At 45.4% G+C, this 18,949-nt stretch overlaps 2 protein-coding genes across 10 annotated transcripts in view; both read left to right on the top strand.

The window, feature by feature from the left end:
* The first annotated feature begins 655 nt into the window (after positions 1-655).
* Positions 656-6,523, top strand: SRSF6 (serine and arginine rich splicing factor 6). Of its 2 annotated transcripts, XM_032350625.1 has the most exons (6): positions 668-930; positions 1,155-1,303; positions 2,635-2,759; positions 2,905-3,113; positions 3,392-3,475; positions 3,573-6,523. In XM_032350625.1, the coding sequence occupies exons 1-6, from the start codon at positions 824-826 to the stop codon at positions 3,931-3,933; spliced, it is 1,035 nt and encodes a 344-aa protein (XP_032206516.1). In that variant the 5' UTR covers positions 668-823; the 3' UTR covers positions 3,934-6,523. The 2 variants fall into 2 exon arrangements, with proteins under 2 accessions (XP_032206517.1, XP_032206516.1); XM_032350626.1 differs by lacking the exons at positions 2,905-3,113; positions 3,392-3,475; positions 3,573-6,523 and adding an exon at positions 2,021-2,288 and having other exon boundaries at positions 656-930; positions 2,635-2,746.
* Positions 6,524-16,029: 9,506 nt separating this feature from the next.
* Positions 16,030-18,949, top strand: part of L3MBTL1 (L3MBTL histone methyl-lysine binding protein 1) — a 35,935-nt gene continuing 33,015 nt past the window's right edge. For 7 of the 8 annotated variants that reach the window (XM_032350606.1, XM_032350608.1, XM_032350607.1 and 4 more), the window contains exon 1: positions 16,031-16,896. In XM_032350606.1, coding sequence (XP_032206497.1) covers positions 16,326-16,896 — 571 coding nt within the window. In that variant the 5' untranslated portion in view covers positions 16,031-16,325. Of the gene's footprint in view, positions 16,897-18,949 lie in introns of all 8 variants that reach the window. The other variant, XM_032350605.1, reaches the window with a different exon arrangement.

Genomic DNA, 18,949 nt, shown 5'->3' with positions numbered 1-18,949 from the left:
GAGCGTGGAATGACCAGGTACACAGCAATCTACAGGTGACTCCAGCTGCCGGGGCTTCCAGAAAGGCACACGGAGGGAGAGGGGGGATGTGCCGCGAGGCGGTCAAGGCTGACGATGGCTGTGAGTGAGACCACCAGGGACAGAGACCAGTAGGGCTGGGCGCTCACAACGCGATCCCGACCGGGACACAGCGACTTTGGAGCTCAAGCCGAGAAAGCGGTGAAATGAGCTAATCATCCGCGCCCCGCGCGCCGGTTCCCCGCCAAGGGGACCGTGAGCGCACCAGCGGCAGAAACGAGCAGCCTCGCTTTCAGGAGCCAATCAGAGACCACAGAGGCCTAGTGTGACAACCTCGAGAACCAATGAAAAACCGGAATCATCCCGGCCGGCCTCCCGAGCGCCTGTCCCGGGAGAGTCACCGAGAGGAAGTTTTGCAGAAAGTACAAATTAGAAAACAAGTCTGTGGCTCGACAACGGGACACTGCGCTTACAAAGATGCGCGCAGAAAACAGTGTGAGCGAACAGAACCTCACCTCACAGAAACCTCGCGGACGGGGGACCTGCCAGTCACCCCCTAGCCCAGGGCTCCAGCGCGGGAGGGTACGCGCTGCGCGCTGACGTCACGCGCCGGCCCCGCCCCCCAGCCCGCCCGCCCTTATAGCGTAACCCTGGCGCGCGCGCACCATTGTGTGGCTGGACTCGGCCGCCGCTGCGGTGTGAGGCGCGTGTACAGGCTCTCGCCGTCCCCGCACCCGCACCGCGGCTTTTGACTTGCGGTCCGCTGTTCGATAGCCAGCCTTCGGGGCCCCTGCCCGCCACGGACATGCCGCGCGTCTACATAGGACGCCTTAGCTACAACGTCCGGGAGAAGGACATTCAGCGCTTTTTCAGTGGCTATGGCCGCCTCCTCGAAATAGACCTCAAAAATGGGTGAGTCGGGCCTGGGCGCCCGCGTCCTCCCGCAACGCCCCGGGTCCGGCGGCGGCGGGGCTCTGCCGGACGGAAGAGGGCCAAGGCCGCGGCGCCGCGTGGCAGGGCCTCCAAGATGGCGGCGGCGCGGGGGCGCGGGAGCGCGCGCGGGTAGTGGGAGCGCGCGCGTGCGCGTCCTCGGCCTAACGACGCCTGCCGGTTCCCGGCCCTCGCGCCGCCCCCAGGTACGGCTTCGTGGAGTTCGAGGACTCCCGCGACGCCGACGACGCCGTTTACGAGCTGAACGGCAAAGAGCTCTGCGGCGAGCGCGTGATCGTGGAGCACGCTCGGGGTCCGCGCCGCGATCGCGACGGCTACAGCTACGGAAGCCGCAGTGAGTCCCACCCCCGCGCGCTCCGCGTCCTTGGGACCCTGGGGGCGGGGCTTAGGGTGGGCGCAGGCTTAGGGTGGGCGGGGTGGGGCCTCCCAGCCCAGGCAGGCGCGGTGGCAGGGGTCCATTGATTAGTGTCCCCGGGCTTTGCTGCCTTCGCGCCTGCCCGGGGCAGCCACGGGACGCCGGAGCGCGGGGACTGGGTTGTGGGTTTTGCTTAGCCAGGGTTGGGGTGTTTGGGGAGGGGGCGGGTTACATTTTCTTATTTTTGGTTATTTGCTAAGTTGGGAGGGGGGTGGTTTGGGCCCCTGTCAGCACTGTCGTGGGCTCTGCCCACGGAGGAAGTGAGGGATGGCTGTATTTGTTATATTCCCCTTGCTTACCTGACAGTGCTTTAGCTAGAAATGGGAATGTGTTAGTGTAGAAGTTTGAGGGCAGGCTGGGTGGGGGTGGGGGGTGGGGACGGGGTCAGGGGAAGGGTGTTAAGTTTAGATCTTAGATTTAATTAAATTGGCGGGGGCCAAAGAAAATGCTGTTTTGAAGTAACGTGGTATAGTACCACAAAGTAGACTTAAATGAGCTTCATGCTATATTCGAACTAGTTGGGGCATGTTATTGGGAGGAGGTGGGAGGGGTTTGGTTATGTTAAATGTTGATGTTGAAATTGTTGCATGTTGAATTCAAACTTTTTAACAAGTCCTTGATGTTTCAATTTGAAAGTGACCAATGGGGCTGAGGCTGTGTCCACTGAGGCTAAGATGACTGCCTTTCCTGATTGGCCTTGGCTTTTCCATACATTGTGTGACCCTTGCCCTATGACCCTTTGGCTGACCTTACCGGAAGCCATGACGACAGCAGCCTTTTGCCATTAGACGCAGGGTGATGGTGAGGATTCCAAGGGTTAGACAAAACTGGTTAATCTGAACTAGGTGACTGTTACCTTGCGTGTTTTGTGGCCAAACCACCACCAAAAACCTCACACTGTGATGTAAGTACTTAGTGTAACTAGTAAACATTTTTGTAAAATGTAGAAATGCATGTAATCAGTTAAGTTTTATATTTTACAATGTTCTGTAAAATAAAACTTAGCGAGGTAAATTGAATAAAGGAGCAGTCACTCTCTAACAGATTGTAGGAGAAGTTTAGTTGGATTTAGTCTATTTGACTTGCCCTTAATTTAATTTATGGCAAATCACAACTGTATCGAAGGTTTAGCAATATAATAGCAAAGTCCTACTCCAGTAAATAAAAGTTGATATGTTTGTACTAACTTTCAAGAAAACATGCATCCCTATCATTACAAAGCATCTAATTATTCTCTTCATGTGATAAAGGTGGTGGAGGTGGATACAGCAGTCGGAGAACCTCTGGCAGAGACAAATACGGACCACCTGTTCGTACAGAATTCAGGCTTATTGTAGAAAACCTTTCTAGTCGTTGCAGTTGGCAAGATTTAAAGGTATGTGTTATAATTTGAGATAAAAATAATATGACTAATGTTGAAAAGGTAGGCTTTTCTTTCATTTTACTTCTGAGAATTGAGTACGGTATGTAGATCTTTTTCTTTACGTTTCTAGGTTTGACCAGTCTTGTTGCTTTCTTAGGATTTCATGAGACAAGCAGGTGAAGTAACCTATGCGGATGCTCACAAAGAACGCACAAATGAAGGCGTGATTGAGTTCCGTTCCTACTCTGACATGAAGCGTGCTCTGGATAAACTGGATGGTACAGAAATAAATGGCAGGAATATTAGGCTCATTGAGGATAAACCACGAACGAGCCATAGGCGATCTTACTCTGGAAGCAGATCAAGGTAATTTGTTGAAAGAGGGGAAAGGGGAGGAAACAGTACTTACCAAGAGTAGAGGAAAATCAAATGGCAGTACTTGAATTGGAACTTAATTGAAATAAGTTCAGTATTTGGTGTCCTTTTTATTGTGCATCATTGGGTTCTTTTCCAGGGTGCTTTCAGGCGGATTTAATTTGTAGTAAACGATTACGTTTTGTTTGCGTATTATTTTTTGTAAATGACCCAAAAGTTCGTTTTGCGATGTATTGAGATTAAGATTTTTATTGTGTTTCTGGTTATAGGTCACGGTCTAGAAGAAGGTCACGAAGTAGGAGTCGCAGGAGCAGCCGCAGTAGATCTCGAAGTATCTCAAAAAGCCGCTCCCGGTAAATAATAAGCTGTTCAGTTTTTTTTTCTGATTGTTAACTGTGTTTGTGTGTTCTGGCAAGGTACTGAAAAAAAAAATCGACTCTTCTTGTCCAGATCCAGGTCTCGGAGCAAAGGTCGATCACGTTCTCGATCAAAAGGCAGGAAATCTAGATCAAAAAGCAAATCAAAGCCCAAGTCTGATCGGGGCTCCCGTTCGCGCTCTCGAAGCAGATCTAAGGAGTATGAGAAATCTCGAAGCAGGTCTCGTTCTCGATCTCGTTCCCCCAAAGAAAATGGAAAAGGTGATATAAAGTCAAAATCTAGATCAAGAAGCCAGTCTCGTTCCAATTCACCCCTACCTGCCCCACCCTCAAAGGCACGATCCGTGTCCCCTCCACCAAAAAGAGCCTCAAGATCCCGCTCTAGATCTCATTCAAAGTCAAGATCACGGTCCAGATCGAGTTCCAGAGATTAACCTAGAACTCTATATTCTTTGCACACTATTATGGAACACTTTCCTACTTGCTTAGGCAGTTACTCTTCCATGTTTGTACTTGGCCTCTTCTGCAAGAGGAATCTCCTGAAAATGGGGCACACAGAAATTTAATTTGTGGCCAAATTTGATGAAAAAAATGAGGTTCTAAAGAAATGGTGGCATGAAGTCAAAGACCCTCTCCCTTCTTTGTAGAATTAAGATAACTTTGATTTTATAGCTTTTGAGCTAAAATAACTTTTGTAAAGATTAAGCTCATTTAGATTTTTTTTAAGTATTTCAGCAGGATCTGCTGCAGGGATTTTGTTGTTTTGTTTGCTTTTAAATTAACCGTTTCAAGCTTTGAATACCTAAGGCTTTAGAGGGAGATCCCGATTTTCAATTATGTTGGCTTTTTATAAAGCTTGAGTTATGTAAGATTTCAATAAAAATTTGCTACCAAGTTGATTGCCTTACTGAATAGGTCACTTAAGTTCCTTTAAATATTGGTAATTTGTTCTTTGTGAAACAGTGTAAATTCTACATAAGTGTAAAAGAAGGCAAGTCTCAGACCAGCAATAAATTATTCCATTTGGATAACATTTGTGCTGTTAATCAAATTTGCCAAAGTCTATCTGCCCCTTTGAGTTAAGTTAAAAATAAAAGGTATTTTGTAGTCAGTTACATGATTTTGCCTAAATTAGTAGGTTTTAAATAATGAAACTTTTTAAACTTAAGTTTGCTCAAACTCTTGGAAGAAGTAGTTCTTAACACTTGGGATCCCATTTAGCCTAGTAATTCTATTTTCTGGAAGTGGTCAGTGTAATTAGTGTTTTGTTAGAGTATGGTTCTGTGGTTTACAATGTTTGTTACATAAAAATGGAAGTAGCCTTTCTTTGATTGGAAATTTAGTATATTCTTGTTCAAAGTAGAAAAGCAAATACTGCATTTTCTGCTGGAAGATCATTACATTTAACAGGCACTTAACAGGTTGCTTGGTAAAATCAGTTGCTTATTAAAGTAAAATTTACCCAACAGTCAGTCCTCCTTACAGTTGATGAGGTTATGTAATAATGGGTTAGATCATCCCTGTAACTTTAGGACATAATGGTTGATTTGAAAAGGATTTACATAGATAAACCCTAACCTTTCTGTACTTTATTATGTAGTGTAATATGCTATGGAAGCCAAATTATACTGCAAATTTCTAGGAGGTACTGGGTAACCAGTTCCTGTATTTGTAGACCTAATTAGTTGAAATTGCAGTTTGAGAAATGAATGACCTTAGATCTTTTTGTTCAGGTACTTTTCAATGAAATTAAAGCACTCATTAACCTTGGTTTGGAACTGAGATGTAGGTTATTTGACTCAGCTTTTCTATCTTTTAGGAGCTGTCACTGTAGGTATCAAGGGCTGGGTTGTACTATATAAATAGGGCATGATGGTACGGTGCTCATGGCGCAAGTATGACTAGAAAGCATGATAATCTAGAGTTGCTTTATAGGTTCATATAATCCAGAAGGCATACCTGATAAAATGAGGTACTTTAAAAAAAAAAAAAAGGAGTCAAAGATTTTAGGCATCTGAATCAGAGTAGCTGGGAGTACTTGATAATGAGTAAAAAGACTTGTTATTGAGAAATTTCTGGGCTTCCTGTTACAGAATCTTAGAACCTACTCTTAGGAATATAGTGCCCCAAAAGATTGATGCTTCTTCCATAACCTTATTTTCTTTACGTTCTTACTTCCTAAAATTTAGATATTCATATGAAATGGGTTTTTTTTTCCAGTATAAACTTCAGGATTTCAGAGAAGACACTGGTGTCTGCAGTCGTAGTTCATTATTTTGCCTACTTGAAAGAACAGAAATTACAACTCTTACATGAAGAGGCACATCTCCAGCTGCCTTTCAAAATTTGGTTTAAGAATTGGCTTTGACCAAAGGTCTCTTGTTTTCAGGGAAAAAACAAAAGCTTTTAAAACCACAGCCTTTTAAAAAGGAAGCGGGGGGAATATCACAATGTGAAATTTGACTTTGTAAAGTCATCCTTCAACTGGGCTTTCTTGTTTTAGTGTAACATCACATGGTAATAGGTTTTGTGTATGTTGTTAGCTGCCCCCAAAGTGGGTAATTGGAAGGTAAATGCCTATACCCATAAGTTTCTGGTAGTAGTAAAGACCAACTTAGTGAAAACCTAGTCCTAGTCCATACCTGTGGACCTATACATCATTGGATATGCTGAAACCCTGGAACACTGACCCACTTAAGAGCAGAGTTAACTGAAATGTTTAGTTCCTTGCTAACTTATAAGTAGAATCTGAGAGTCTACAACATGCCATGTGTACATCTGTGGCTGGATAGAGAATTTAAACAGCAAAAACAGAAATGAGCAACATGAGGATTCCCCTTTCTTTTACCTGATAATGTTGTTTGATACGCCATAGTGCCTTTAAGGCCAGTTTGAGTCCTACCAGTTCCTGTGATTACGTTCCAGTCCTGTGTTGTTACTACCTTCATCTTGGTATCTTTTTTTTCCCACTTTGTTAACCCACTTTATGCTTTATCTCCTCAATAAAATGCTTACTGAGGGAAAGGCTCGTTTTGAATTTATTTGTATTCCCACTTAGTGCCAAACATTTGGCACATGGTTTTTTGAACTAGAGTTGGCCATTGGCAAGCCATTCCTGACTTGAGTAGGAGAAAAGGGCCTTGTTTTCAGTCCCCCAGAGACCTGCATTTAGAATCAACATAGTATATGGCTTATCTTGGGGGAAGGTCTTTACCAGTCAATCTTGAATGTTATGGGTGAAATGGTAAGCATAAGTCATGAGTTGTGAAGATAGGTTAATATCTAGGGTATCTGGCTGGCTTGGTGGAGCATGTGACTCGATCTCAAGGTTGTAGGTTTGAGCCCCATGTTAGGTATAGAGATTGCTTTAAAATCTTTAAAAACAAAGGTTAGGAATGCCTGGGCGACTCAGTTAAAGGGTCTACTTTCCACTCAGCTCGAGATCCCAGAGGCGTGGCATTGAGCCCCATGTAGCGTTCTCTGCTCAACAGTCTGCTTTCTCCCACTGCCTGCCATTCCCCCTGCTTATGTGCTCGCTCACACTGTCAAATAAAAATCTTTAAAAATAATAAATAAAAATAAAGGTTAGTAAGAGGGAAGTGTTTAGTACCATAATGAGTACTATCTGCTACTGTGAAGAATTAAGCATACAAAACCTTTTTTATATTGTCTTGCCTTATTTTCACATGAAATTTACTTGTTACCTTGTAGTGATTGAACATTTTCCATAATAATTATTTCTCAGGAAAAGTAGGAAGCTTTAATCACCTTTTCCAAAGTCCTTAATCTAATTTCCTTCATTTAGGACTTGGAGCACTCTAAACTTGGCAGTTTACATTTAGGAAACTTCACATTGTTAATTACCTTGTGTTCAGAAAGTGTTTTGTCACTATTCAATTTCAGTCCTGTGGCACTTGAATGATTTTAAGGGTTTTTTTGTTTTGTTTTTTTTAAGATTTTATTTATTTATTTGACAGATCACAAGTAGGCAGAGAGCTGGGGGGGAGGGGGAAGCAGGCTCCCTGCTGAGCAGAAGAGCCGGATGTGGGCTCCATCCCAGGACCCTGAGATCATGACTTGAGTCAAAGAGGCTTAACCCCCTGAGCCACCCAGGCGCCCCAAATGTTCTTAAATTTTGACTTAATTTTAATTACAAAAGTATACGTACTTAGGAACATAAAGTGTCTTTCCTTAGAGCCCTTTGGCTAAGGTAGCTGCTATTAACAATATGTCTGTGCCTAGATTTTGGTCCTAAAATCTGTTCCAACAAGCTGTTCTTACCATGAGTGGTATTCTACAACTTGTTTTTACTTAGAGATCTGCTATTTTAAATGACTGACAAGTATATTCCTGAATGTATAAACATACTTTTTCAGTACCAACATTGTTTTATTGAAGTAATCCCTTGGCTTATGTGGCAGGAATGAAAAATACTACTTTTAACATTAAATATCAAAGAATGAGAATATAGAGAGTTTTAACATAGTTTAGTACCTGGTAAATTTACGAACATTAAAGTTTGAACTTTTTAAAGCAGTACCACTTCTGGAATAAGATGGATATATATATGTATGTTTAATACCATGTATGCTTCTGTGTGCTAAAAGGATGAGTTGATGGGATTATGTAATTGATATAGGTCCTCAATAGCTTTAGATTGTCTTGGCTGTGTAACAGCAGCCCACAGATGGGCCCACAGTGTAGTACTTAATAAATGGTTAACTTTTTTTTTTTAGATTTACTTATTTATTGTAGAGAGAGCAGACAAGTGGAAGAGAGGAAATCCCCAGACAGACTCCCCACTGAGCTCAAGAGCCTGACTGGGGGCTCTGTCCCAGGAGCCTGAGATTGTGACTAAGTGGAAATGAAGAGTTAGATGCTTAACCAATTGAGCCATGCAGGTGCCCTAGTGATTAAGTTTTTATACTTGAGCAGGAAGGAATTGTGGTTCCTTCAGAAGTTGGAAGAGAAGCATAAAAGTTAATACCAGCAAATTCCACCTTTGACCCTTTGGAGGAAACCAGGATTGCTAGTTTTTTGTGTATCCTTCTGGAAATGCAAATCTAGAAAAATTGATAGTCCCCAGGTAGTTTATCATAGGTCACTGGAATTTACAAAGACAAGTAACATAAGTATTGGAGCTCAAACACTAGGAAACTACTTGTAATTAAATTTTTACTGTTAACATCCATCTATTTATACCTATTATCAGTATCATTTCTAAGGAAGTCCTAGAATTACGATTTATAAGCAGAGGTAGGATTTAAAGCCTAGCTCAGTTCCTAACAGCCTTGAAGCATTAGAAAAAAATGTGTGTCAGATAATTCCTAGTGAAAAGCACTTAAGAAATTAGATTGAGGAAGGCTCAGAAAGTACAGAATGCACATGCTTTCAAGCAGAATTATTCTGGTAAATAGGAAAACTGTACGAAAAACTGCCCTTTTCAAATTCATTAATTATACTTTGTTTCATTTACATGGGTTTTTTGGGTTTTTTTCTTCCTGAATCCTAGGAAAGTAGAGACATCTTGCTGTTGTATCCCTAAAAACTATTTCCTAGTAATGGGACACTGTCTATGTAACTACAGTGCATACCAAAAATAGCATCAGTAGTTTCTACTCCATGGTCCATAGTTCTGTTTCATTAGTGGCCTGCTAATAATCTTTACATTAGTCAGGATCATTTGCCACATTTTGTTGTCCTGGTTCTTTGGTCTCTTCTAATCTAGACCGGTCCTCTTGACATTGTCATTTTTGAAGAGTAGAGGACAGTTAACTTTGTAGAATTTTCCCTCAATTTGGGTTTGTCTGATACTTACTCGTGATTGCATTTTTAGCAGGAATATCACAAGAATGAGACTGTGCTCAGTGCACCATATCTAGTCATTTTGTAATAATAACCTGTAAGTCACTAATTCTGTGAATAGACAGTCTTATAAAGTTAAAAGAAGAAGGGGTGCCTGGGTGGCTCAGTGGGTTAAAGCTTCTGCCTTCAGCTCGGGTCATGATCTTGGGGTCCTGGGATCAAGCCCCACATTGGGCTCTCTGCCTACTTGTGATCTCTGTCTGTCAAATAAATAAATAAAACCTTAAAAAGAAAAAGTTAAAAGAAGGAGTTTTTGGTTTTAGAGAGGGAGCCAGTCATTTTCAAATTTAAGAGCTGCTGAAGGGAGAGCTTTATTGGCAGCAGATAATACCCCATTACCCCTGAAAGCAGGAGAGTGATTCTAGCCCAGGGCCAAAAAGGGAGCAGAAGGCCACTTTATTTTTTTTTTTTTTTTAAAGATTTTATTTGTTTATTTGACAGACAGAGATCACAAGTAGGCAGAGAGGCAGGCAGAGAGTGAGAGAGGGAAGCAGGCTGAGCAGAGAGCCCGATGCGGGACTCGATCCCAGGACCCCGAGATCATGACCTGAGCCGAAGGCAGCGGCTTAACCCACTGAGCCACCCAGGCGCCCAGAAGGCCACTTTAAATAGATGAGAGATGGCAAAGATGAACTGGAAAATAAACTGCGGCCTCACATAGAAAATAGTGCCCTCTAGTGTTGTGGGGGTAAATGCTGTTACCCAAGCACTCTTGGCAGATCCTTAAAGATTAGCTGCTCTTACTAAACATTCTGTAAATAGTCAAACTTTAACATTTCTAGCCAATGGAGGAGAAGGTAGGCAAAGCAGAGTTGCAGAATATGGTGCCCAAGTATGAGAGTAATTGACCACTACTACTTTCTAGCTATCCTAAACAGCTTTGAGCGTGCTATTTAAATATATTGCTGTTCTTTTGATTTTAGAAGATTGCAGACACCAAATAGAGAATAGTGGTGAAACTTGGGTAGTTACTCGGCTTTAACAATATAGATCTGTCTGCTTCCTCCCCAGGTAATTTTGAAGGAAATCCTAGACATTCCAGCTGAGGGTAGTTCACTGTATACCTCTAAAAAACATCTTAAGTCACCTCAGTTTCTTCTTCTTTGTAGTATATTTGTTCATGGTCACTGTTGAGTAGTTTCTAAGTCTTGATTTTGCTGATTGCATTCTCATGGTATCATCTAGCATGTTCTGGACCTAAGAACAGTGGTTCTCAGAGTGTGCGTGGACCAGTAATATCAGCAGCATCCTCTGGGAATTTGTTTAAAATGCATTTTCTCAAGCCCCACCCTAGATGAATCAGAAACTAAATTGTAGCCCAGCCATAGTGGTGTTATAATAAGCCTTCCAAATGATTCTGGTCCATGCTCAAGTTGGAGATCCATTATTCTAGAGGCTTTGTCAGATTCTGGTGGGGGTTTTTTCCTTCCCAAAACTACTTGGATATCTTTTGTCGTTGGGAGGCATTGATGATCTTTGCCTAGGCTCACTAAACCATGAATTCATGATTTTAAACAGCTTTCTTTCAATCCATGGCAGTTCTCCTTACTGGTGTGGCCTTTTTCTATCTTTAGTCAGTGGAAGTCAACTCAGGTTGCCTCCTGAGTTCATTCAAAGCAGCCCTAGTAATCTTATCAGTTTCCTTGCTTTCTAATATGGTGGGATTTCTAAACTTTCTAGTCCCAGATGTGGAAGCAGCCATTTCTCTAATGAACCCAGGTTATCTTTATTTGGAAACGGTATTTAGCAAGCACAACCTGGGCCCTTGGGTGTTAATTGCTTCTTACTGGTCTCTGCTCTTGTGAAGGTCCTCTCCTGCAGGCTAAACATCCCCTCAGCTGTCTCAGTGTGGCAGTTTTAAAGCCCCTAACCATCTCTGTTGTCTCCTTGTATTCTGGGTGGTCAGGTCCCTCTTACAGAGCAGGGCCTGCTAGTTAGAGACAGCACTCCAGATTTGCTTTAATCTACTCAGAGCAGGGGTGCCTGGGTGGCTCAGTTGGTTAAGTGTCTGCTTGCAGCTTGGATCCTGATCCTGGGGTCCTGGGATGGAGAGTTTATTTTTGCTTCTGTCCTCCCCCCACCCACCCACCACCAGCTTGTGCATGTGTGCAACACATGCTCTAACTCTCGAATGAATGAATACCAATTTTGAAACCATGAATAAACTGCTCAGAACGAGCACGTAGTATGGGGACACCTTGCCCTAATAGATGCTTAGCTTAATTCTGGGTCAGTTCTGGCAAAGGAGTGAGGAATCTTTTTAATATCCCTACAGAATATCTTCCACAGGGCACCTGGGTGGCTCAGTAGGTTAAAGCCTCTGCTTTCAGCTCAGGTCATGATCCCGGGGTCCTGGGATCGAGTCCCGCATTGGGCTCTCTGCTTAGCAGGGAGCTTGCTTCCTCCTCTCTCTCTCTGCCTGTATTATCTCTCCTACTTGTGATCTCTGTCTGTCAAATAAATAAATAAAATCTTTAAAAAAAAAAAAAAAGAATATCTTCTGCTCCTTCAGAGTGTTTAAGCAAATAATGTGTTCTCCTGCTCTGGGTAACAGGAATAGGGGGAGAAGGAAATTCAGAGCATAAATTTCAGTGTGGTTGTAGAGTACACAACAGCATTGTAATTGGCATGAGTAAAATCTTAAAAGTTACAGCTTTCGTTCACCTTTGCTATAGATGACATACCTCTGCAGACCCAGCATCGATAACTGTGGCTGTGATTGTAGTAAGCTGATCAGTGTAATATCCTGAGTCATAATGGTCCAAACTCATATTCAGTAAACACTTGTAAGAGCCTTGCCAGATTTGTTCATAGATCTACATATATTTCTATAAATCTCCCCCCCCCCCCGCCCCCTGCTTTATGAGCAGAGTACCACCTGTCCCTTGATTTTGGCCAGTGGATTTTTGGCAGGCATAACATGTTAAATAGACCAGATGTTACCCTTCTCTTACCCCAAAGATGACTGCCTTCTAATCCTGTAAACCTATCACTATGTTACCTTACGTGAAAAAAGGAACTTGGTAAATGTGATTAAAGTCTGGAAATGAGAAGATTATCCTTGATTATCCAAGTGGGTCCAGTGTAATTACAATAGGAAGGTTGAAAGTAAAAAGATCAGAAAAGGTTGATGTGAAAACAAGCTAAGTGAGAGATTTGAAGATGCTACACTACCGGCCTTGAAGATGGAAGGGACCACTAGGCAAGAAAACTAAATTGTCTACAGCCTCTGGACGGAGTACAGGCCTACCCACAGCTTGACTCTGAAGGTCCTCTCCAGGCTAAACAGGCCCTTCAACTTATTTTGGACTTCTGATCTCTACAACTCTTAAGGTAACACATTTTTCTTGTAAGCCACCAAAGTTGTAGTTACTGCAGCACAAGGAAAGGCTTAAGCAGCACTTGTACAAATGGGCTTGGTCTTTGGCATCTCAGTCATCACCATGACAATAATACCCTTTGTAAGCCTGCTGGTAAGAGATGAGACTGGTGGGGCCAAGCTGTCAGTTAGCCTCAGCCACCTATAGCTTGAAACAACAGCCCAGCCTAAATCCACCAACCTGCAGACGAATGAAAAGGGAAAACTTAGGGGCTTATTTCATTTTGCCTAAAGAGATACTTGACTTTTTTTTTTCTTTTTTTAAATATTGGAGTACTTCCAACAGCTCCCTCCCTGTAGAGTTTAGGTTGGAAGTGGTTGGAGTTTAGGTTGGTGGCCCTCATCGGAAGGACATACAGTCTTCTACATACAGCCCTCTTTGTACAAGTCCTGATAACCACTGTCCCATTTTCCTAGCCCCAGTGATCTTTTGCTAACAGTTGTGAATTTCCAGCAACCGACGCATACCTTTAAAAACAGAACCTTTATTAAATTCTCTTCAAATTTACTTAGAGTGTATGCCGTGTTTCCTGTCCTGACCCTAACAGAAAAAAGTAAATATTTCCTATTTCAATAAAGTATAAAACATCGCACGCACTTGATGAAGTTTGCTTTTTTCATTTGCAATCCAAAGCCAGGAAAAGTTCTCTTGAGTTAACAAGTACACCAAGGAACTTTATTCTTAGCTCTCAGTAGATAAGCTTTTCTGAGGGACATACCCACCCACTCTGCCACCCTCATATCTGGCTAACATTGTCCAAGTACCTGGCTTGTACCAGAAAGCCAGTGTGTTTGTTCCTTGAGTGGAAGAAGTTCCAAATAGCTGATTGTGTGTTGGGAAGTGCTATGGACTCTGTATCTCTCCACAAAATTCATGTGGCAGCCTAATCCCGATGTGATGATACAGCAAGGTGATGGCTATTTGTGAAGCCAGGAAAACTGCACTAGACATGAAATTTGCAGCGCCTTGATCTGGATGTTCCAGCATCCAGAACTGGGAGAAATAGGTTTCTGTTGTTGTAAGCCATAGTCTTGTCTGGTGTTCTGTCCTAGTAGCCCGAGTGCACTAGGACATGAAGGTATCTGAAAAATGAAATCAGAAGATGACCTGGAGCAGATAGAGCCAGAAGAAAGCAACATACTGCCTTGTACAGCGACCAGGATCTTGGATCACCTTTCCTAAGTGGTATTTGTCCCCACTGACAAGCAATTCTTTGGGAAGAAAGTCCTTGGTACTGGGAAATAGAATACCTTGAGAGCCAGTGAAAACCAGTTTGGGCTTCTGACCTCACGAACTACAAGGTAATTTGTGCTTTTCTAAGCCACTAATTTGTTCCACAAAAATAAATAAGCCTTGATTGAGTGATTCTTTTTTGTTGGCACCTCTGTGTCAGGAATTCTATCAGTATGTTGAGAACAAGGTTCAAATGTTTAGCAGGATGGGGGTAAGGGAAATAGCTGAGGCTCTGCCCCTCACCGAAACAAGTTCCAGCAATTACAAACATAAGCTTCCATTCCCAAAGCCAAATAAAATTTTATCAATGAAGTTCTGAGTAAGAAAGCCATGCGTCGGGGAGAGCAAGACCTGAAGCTGATCATGTTTGGGAACTTGGGTCTCCCTTGCCTTTCCCACTATGGACTCACAAATACGTAGTCTGTGTATGAGAAGTGTCCAGTCCTTAACGCTGGTTTCAGTTCATACTACTCCCAGTATCGGCTAGACCTAAGATCCCATCTCCTGCCGTTAATTGTGTGATGAAACCCAAGTCCCTAGCATCTGGTCCCCATCTCTAATCAATAACCACCTCCAGGACAGGAGAGACATCAGGCCACCCCCACCTCCATGGCTCTGTTTCCCTCTTGTTTCTGGCTCTTCCTGTTACCCTTTTCAGCCATGAATTTACTCTTCTTCCTCCTCTGTTTGCTTTTTTTCTTGTAATATTTTACCCACGAATCTGGGGTGTTTATGCTAGAAAAGTCTCCCTATTAGTAAAGTCTGTCAGGTTGTAACCAGAAGGATGTTCACATTGAACAAAAAGGGCACATTTTGATGATTTTCCTAAATAGACTGCCTCAATGGTGAATTCTGTAGAAACAGATGTGGGTTTAACAATTTTCCCAGTGCTGTTAACATTTCAAACAAATTTGGGTCCATTCTTTGGTAGAAGTTCAACTTGGAGTAGACAGTGGAGGTTTTTGACTTGTACAAGAGGGGTCTGTCACTTGAGGGAAGGACAGGACTTGCTTCCTTGCTCCTGAAGGCATACTGGAACAGCGGAACAAACGGTGGCCTTAGGAGAAGCCACCATCCCCAAATCCCATCAGCTTGGGAGGAGCTCTCCATCCCTGAAGATGTTCAACAAAGCAAGACTACTGAAAGTGCTAGGACCACCTGTTAAGACAGTTAATGGGCAGAACAATGATGTCTCAGCAATTCCTGTTGGTTCCTGCATCCTGCTAGCTCAGATTCCACTTGTCTGTCTGAATCACTGTAAGACACATTTGTAATTGAGAAGCCATGTGTTTGTGTAGTTTCATCACTTTCTTATAATCCAATACCTAAAATAAATCTTTTGGAAAATCTAGAACAAGCAGTCTGGGTAGAGATGAGAGAAAAAGAGGATGGCTGTGTGTGTATTGGTGTGTATGAAGAGACCACTATTGTTATGGCAACCAGCATCCTCAACTATGCTGTTCTGTTCCCAATAATATGAGATGTGATTAAAAATTGACATTGCAGCAAGAAAGAACACATGTAATGCGTTGGTGTAGCAACCAGAATAAAGTCTGCATAAATTTAAACCCGATGATCACAATTTGGGGAATTTGTCTATGATTAATTAGGAATTCTTTTCTCATCTGGACTTAAGTCAGGAGCCTGGAGGTCTGACCTGTGTCCATGACCTTAGGCCAAAGGGACCTCAATGTCCTCTTCTGTAAAATAAGGTATTAGGTTTAATCCTTTTGTGTGGGAGGGGGGCCCCCAGCTCTAGGCTATACCAGGAGTTTCCCTGTTATCTGCATGCAGCGTATTACTAGCAAATATTTATTGAGCACCCCCTCAGTATCCAGTTTAGTGCTAAGGATACAAGAAAATGTCTCAAAGCTTGCAGTCTCTCTCTCTTTTTTTTTTTTTAAGATTTTATTTATTTGATGGACAGAGATCACAAGTCGGCAGAGAGGCAGGCAGAGAGAGAAGGGGAAGCTGGCTCCCCGCTGAGCAGAGAGCTGATGGGGCACTCAATCCCAGGACTCTGGGATCATGACCTGACCCGAAGGCAGAGGCTTAACCCATTGAGCCACCCAGGCGTCCCGAGCTTGCAGTCTCTTAACCTCTCCAATTACACAAATCTATGTGAAGCTACAGCTGTGGTAAGTGTGAAAGGAGGTATTTTGTGCTATAAGAACCAACAACAGAGATGTAACTAGTTAGATCAAGGATATTTAAGCACAGAGCGGCAGTGACTTGTTCAAGGTAACACCGCAGCGGGAACCATATGCCATGAAGCAGTGAGTCTTTACAAATGGAGAAATGAAGTACCGGAAGGATAAGGTGAGGTCCTCCAGGTCACTCTAGAAGCCATGGCAATAGGTCATCTAAACGCAGGCGCGGCTAATAAGGCCCTGTATGCCTGTCAGGGGCTGAATCGGAACCCGCCGCCCTGGGCCTCCTATCCTCTGGTCCCAAAGCCCTTCGCCCCCTCTGGGACCGTTTTCGGACGCTCCCTGGCTCCACTTCTCCAGGGAGGGGATGGAGCAGTCGCGGTGGGAAGGCACTGGACAGCTCAGCGACCCAGCCGGCGTGCGTGCGGGAGCGCAACCCCGTCTTTTGTCACTGACCACTCAGCCGGGGGCCGGCAGGCTCGCTCTTCGGCTCGGCGGGCCCCGCGCCCCCTGCGCGCTGCTGGCCGTGACGCGGACGGCGGAGGGCAGGATGAATCCCCACCCGCCTCGCCTGCGCAGCCCTCTGGTCGCGGCGGGGAGAGGCCACCAGGCCCACGCGGCCGGGCCCGCGCCCCCCGATCCCGCTCTGCGCGCGCTCCGCGCCCCGCGTCCTGCAGGGAGGCGGGCCCGCCCCCTGTGCGCGCAGGCGCGCGCGGCGCGGGTCTCGGACGGCAGCTCGGCGCTGGGCGGCCACGGGCGGGCCTCGCAGGTAGGGAGCCCTCGGCGGGGGCTCGGCCCGGAATGCGGGGCGCCGCCCGCCCTGCCGCCAGTGCCCGGTGCGCGGCCCCAGCGCGCGGCCCATGGCGAACGCCGCCGGCGGGGGGCGCGGGCTGGGGAGGAGAGCAGGGGAGCGGAGCGGAAGGGGTCCGGGCAGAGCGCGGCGGGGCGGGGGCAACGGCAGCGGGGCCGGGGGCCGCGACCGCGAGCGGGGGAGGCGGCGGCTCCGATTTTAGCGAAATGCAGTCAATTAAGAGTTTTCCATTAATACGACGGAGGGTGTAGAGGGCGGGCTTTGAGGTTTCTTAGGAAATGGGTCATTTGGCAAACTTTCTTTTTCCTACCACTGATTTCCGATTTTTATAACGGGAAATGGGATTATTACTATTTGGCCATAAAGAGAAAGAATAAAAAGAATTCCGCCATTTTGGCGTCTTAAAAAGTAACCGTTGCGCGGAATTGACGGGTCAGTGGCCGTCCCCCCCGCAGCCCTGTGTGCTGGTTCCCCGAGGGTTCGCGGGCGGTGGTCCCGACCCGGAGCGGCTTGCCCCGGCCGCAGCTGCGGGGGGGTGGCCCCAAGTTTGCGGCGCTCTGTCAGACCGGGGCTCTGAGTGTGTGTCGCTCCCCGCCCCCAACCCCTATAGCCAGGGCTTTTATTGAGCGTCTGTTGTATACGAGGCCTTGAAGGGCAGGCGGTTGGGAGGAACCTTAGCAGAGAGACGACGAGAAAATAAACAGGGACATCCTCATGCAATAAATATTTATTGAACATATGCTATGGGCCGGACACCGCTCTGGCCCGGGGACCCAAATGGGTATTTTGGGTTAGGTTCCTTGGAACCAGACTCCCAGAGGGAGATGTGAGCGCAGGTTTACTGGAGTGCCCTTGCGAATATCACCTGTAGGACAGGGAAGACAGCAAGGTGGTGGGCAGAAGTTAAACAGCCAATGGCCTGGGACAGGCCCCAGCCTGTCCCAGGGGAAGCTCTGGAGTGGACAGGGAGGGCGCTGCTGACAAATCTCAAATTGAGGCTAGGGGGCGAGGTCTTCATTCCCCTTATCAGCTGGTCTAACAGGATGGCTGCTTCCAGGAGAGGGCACTTGGGCGAGGCAGCTCCCCTGGCTAAGGGCAGTTCCCAGAGAAGCTGAGGACTGCCCCCTGACAACCTGCAGGGCAGCTGGGACCTCCCACTTTATCCCCTCCTCCCGGAGTCCCCGAACAGCTTGGGGAGGGGTGGATCGAATTCCAGCCCCCAAGGCAAGAATGGCTAAACCTTTTATGAATTTCAGTACCATTGTTTCTTACACTGTTGACCACTTTTTACTCCCAGCTCTCTGATTCATTCATGCACTGCCGATTTGAGCGGGCCTGTCAGGCTTTTCCCACGTCAGCAGCTTTGTTCCATCCCTGGGGGAGACAGACAAGTTAATGCATAGTTAGACTGTGGTGGAGTGGAGTACAGCGGAGGGGATGATTAACTTTGTTTGGGGGTGGATTCTGGGAAAGCTTCAAAGAAGAGGTGTCACTCAAGCTGGATCTGGGAGGCTGCTTGAGATATTTCCAGACCTATGGGATGTGGAGAGGTGTGTGCAGAGGATAGAGGAGTGGGGTTCTGAGGGTGTGATCAGGCCGTAGGGTAGGAGTAGATGGCTTCCTAGCACGTGGCTGGGGCCTGGGAGCCATTGCAGACTGGTTGTGCTGCTGTATGTGCCGAGTGAGACGATGTTTATGAAAATGCTGCATGAGCTGCAAACACAAGGGGTGGCAGCGGGAGAGGAAGAGTGAATTCAGATCACAGAGAAGGCAGGTATGGGCCTCAGAAAAACTCATGGTCTAGCTGGGGAGGATGGACACGTAAGCAGTGGGTGCCGCGAGCCAGGAGGCCACAAGTAGATGTGATGGGTCCCAACAGCTCAGATGCACCGGCTCCTCTTTCCTCCTGCATATTTAAGGACTTGTCTTCTAGAATTATTCTTTTCCCCTTCACTGACCGTTTTTTCCTCTCGGTAGGCTCATTTTCATCAAATACAAACATGCTCTAATA

The sequence above is a fragment of the Mustela erminea genome, chromosome 7 (assembly GCF_009829155.1).
Source record: "Mustela erminea isolate mMusErm1 chromosome 7, mMusErm1.Pri, whole genome shotgun sequence".
NCBI lineage: Eukaryota > Metazoa > Chordata > Mammalia > Carnivora > Mustelidae > Mustela > Mustela erminea.
Note: the sequence above shows the minus strand (reverse complement) of the source record. Positions and strands in the feature narration are given on the sequence as shown.